Source organism: Penaeus japonicus, unplaced genomic scaffold (genome assembly GCF_977035675.1).
Source record: "Penaeus japonicus unplaced genomic scaffold, GWHDUDI00000001_assembly GWHDUDI00000014, whole genome shotgun sequence".
Lineage (NCBI taxonomy): Eukaryota > Metazoa > Arthropoda > Malacostraca > Decapoda > Penaeidae > Penaeus > Penaeus japonicus.
The window spans coordinates 14,064,888-14,067,387 of record NW_028234416.1 but is presented as its reverse complement, the minus strand read 5'-3'; the positions used below and the strand labels follow the sequence as shown (position 1 = coordinate 14,067,387).

Sequence of the window (2,500 nt, the reverse complement as noted above, 5' to 3'; positions counted from 1 at the left end):
CTGTCCCTGCTCCTTCGGTCGACTCTGTTCCCGGCCTTTCGCTCGACTCTGCTCCTGCTCATTTGGTCGACTTTGCCGCAGCTGAATCTGTCGACTTTGTTCCTGCTGCATCGCTGGATTGCGACCCAGCTGTGACCACCAGTTGCAATCGCGTCGACATAAAGGATTCGGGATCCACTGAGGAAAAAAACGACTTTCTCTCGTCGTGTTTGTGTTTATTCGAGTGTAAGTTTGGGATCTGTAAGCTAATCCAGTACTGTAAGTGTTTTCGAAAATGAGAAATCTCCATTTTTCAAAAGAAACACGATTACAGTAACGATGTGCGTGGGTTTTGTCGGAACGAAAAATCTGACTACTGTGATTGTAAAAAGCAAGTGGTCAGAACGTGTATCCGAACTGATAAGTATTAGTATACCTTTTTTGTGAACCTCTGGTATCACGCGAACCCACCTTGGTAGACACTTACAGTGAGCATCTCCGTCCGACATAAGACAGACACTTAATTTTATTCATCAGCTCGAGAGCTCAAGAAAGCCGACATCTAGTGGGACACGGATACCTGATGTAGGCGGAGCGGAAAGGGCGGGAGGGAGGGACGGGGAGGCCAGCATCCGAAGGGCAGTGGACCAGAACCTCGCGCTGGTCTCCGTCGCGAGAGCTGACCCGAGACAAACGCACCATGGGAATTAATCTCCTTTTAGTTACGTGTGTCATGGCGGCCATGTTGCTCCACCTCATCACTGCTGAGAGATCTACAGGTGAGTGGCGTGGTGAAGGTGATGATGAAGATGGTGACGTATCTTATCAGGCTGGAATAGGCTGTCAGATTTACTGTATTGGTAGTGAAATGTGTAATCATACGTCAAAGGTTTCGTTGTAAGTCACTGAAGCGAGAGAGAGAGAGAGAGAGAGAGAGAGAGAGAGAGAGAGAAAGTGAGAGAGAGAGAAAATGTGAGTGAGAGAGAGAGAGAGAGAGAGAGAGAAAGTGTGTGTGTGTGTGTGTGTGTGTGTGAGAGAGAGATTGATTGAAGGTAGATGTAGAGAGATGGCAAATGAGAGCGGAGTGAAGTGAGAGAGAGAGAGAGAGAGAGGAGAGAAAAGAATGAGAAGGAAAAATAGAATAGAGGAAGGATGAGAGAGGAGAGAAAGTATGAGAGAGAGAAAGTAAAGGCTTGAGGAGGAAGGGTTCGGGAATGTAGTGAATGTGACAGGAATGAAAGACAAGGGGAGGGAGACGCCGAAACTGTGAGGGGACGGAAGAGAGAGAGAGAGAAAGTAGGGTGTGTGGGGTGGTGAGAGAGAGGGACGAGAGAAAGGAGGGTGGAACGCGAAGGTAGATGAGAAAGGGGTGTGTGTGTGAGAGAGAGAGGAGAAGATGAGAGAAAGTGGGATGGTAGAGAGAGAAAAGTATATAGAGAGAGATGGGTGAGAGAGAGAAAGTTATAATAAAGAGAGAGAGAGAGAAAGTGTGTGTGTGTGTGTGGTGGTGCTGTGCCGTTGGGTAGTGTGAGAGTGGTGAGAGGATGTCGAGGAGCGAGAGACCGGTAGACGAGGAGGAGGGGGATGGATGGGGACCAGAGAGAGAGAGAGAAAGTGTGTGTGTGTGAGAGAGAGAGAGAGAAAGTGTGTGTGTGTGAGAGAGAGAGAGAGAGAGAGAGAGAGAGAGAAAGTGAGAGAGAGAGAGAAAGTATGAGAGAGAGAGAGAGAGTGAGAGAGAATAGTAACTTTAGGAAACAGTGATGATAAAGGTATCGCCACGTCTCATAAAAAAATACACTATGAAACAGATAAATGAATGATAAATGTAAAACAGAATAACGTGATGATGAAGCATACGATAGGCAAGAAACGAATATCCTTAATACCGGATGGCGAGAGGCGTACAGCCTACCAACCAGTATGCATCCCAGTCAATAGGATCGTAAGGGCAATAAATGGACCCAGGATTGCGATGATAAAAAATGATAATAATGATAATAATAATATGTCTTAAGTTATAGCGAAAGGTGATATCATCGTGTGAATGTTTGTAATAGTATCATTGTAGGCTAATCAATACATAGCAGCATAAGTATGATTATTTGCAGCGAAAGAGCATAGTGCAACATGAGTGAAGAAAATTTCCGTTTATGCTCGTAGATGGAAGTACACTTTTGGCTTATTATAAGTGGTAGTTTTGGAGCAAGTACTTATATCAGAGCTTGTTGCTGCTCTACATTTGATTATAAGCCGTAATATTGATGTAACGGTGTTAATAAAGGATGAAGTTTAATTAACTTTTTTAATCGTTATCACAACAAGTTTCACCGAGGCAGAAAATCTAGCCTAATTTTTTTTTTTTTTTTTTTTTTTTTTTGTAATTAGATAGATTGGAGGAAACTTTTAGATGTATTGAATATCAGCTTTCAGCCGCGGTGTGCAGTTGCCTCAAAAAGTTGCACCCTTTAACCCCCTTTGTTCTGGTGATGTTTTCTGCACTCATGTTTACACATCACCTGCC

At 44.1% G+C, this 2,500-nt stretch overlaps 1 protein-coding gene across 1 annotated transcript in view; it reads left to right on the top strand.

Moving 5' to 3' along the window:
- The first annotated feature begins 325 nt into the window (after positions 1-325).
- Positions 326-2,500, top strand: part of LOC122244539 (uncharacterized) — a 17,318-nt gene continuing 15,143 nt past the window's right edge. The window contains exon 1 of the mRNA XM_086543967.1: positions 326-758. Coding sequence (XP_086400093.1) covers positions 680-758 — 79 coding nt within the window. The 5' untranslated portion in view covers positions 326-679. The remainder of the gene's footprint in view (positions 759-2,500) is intronic.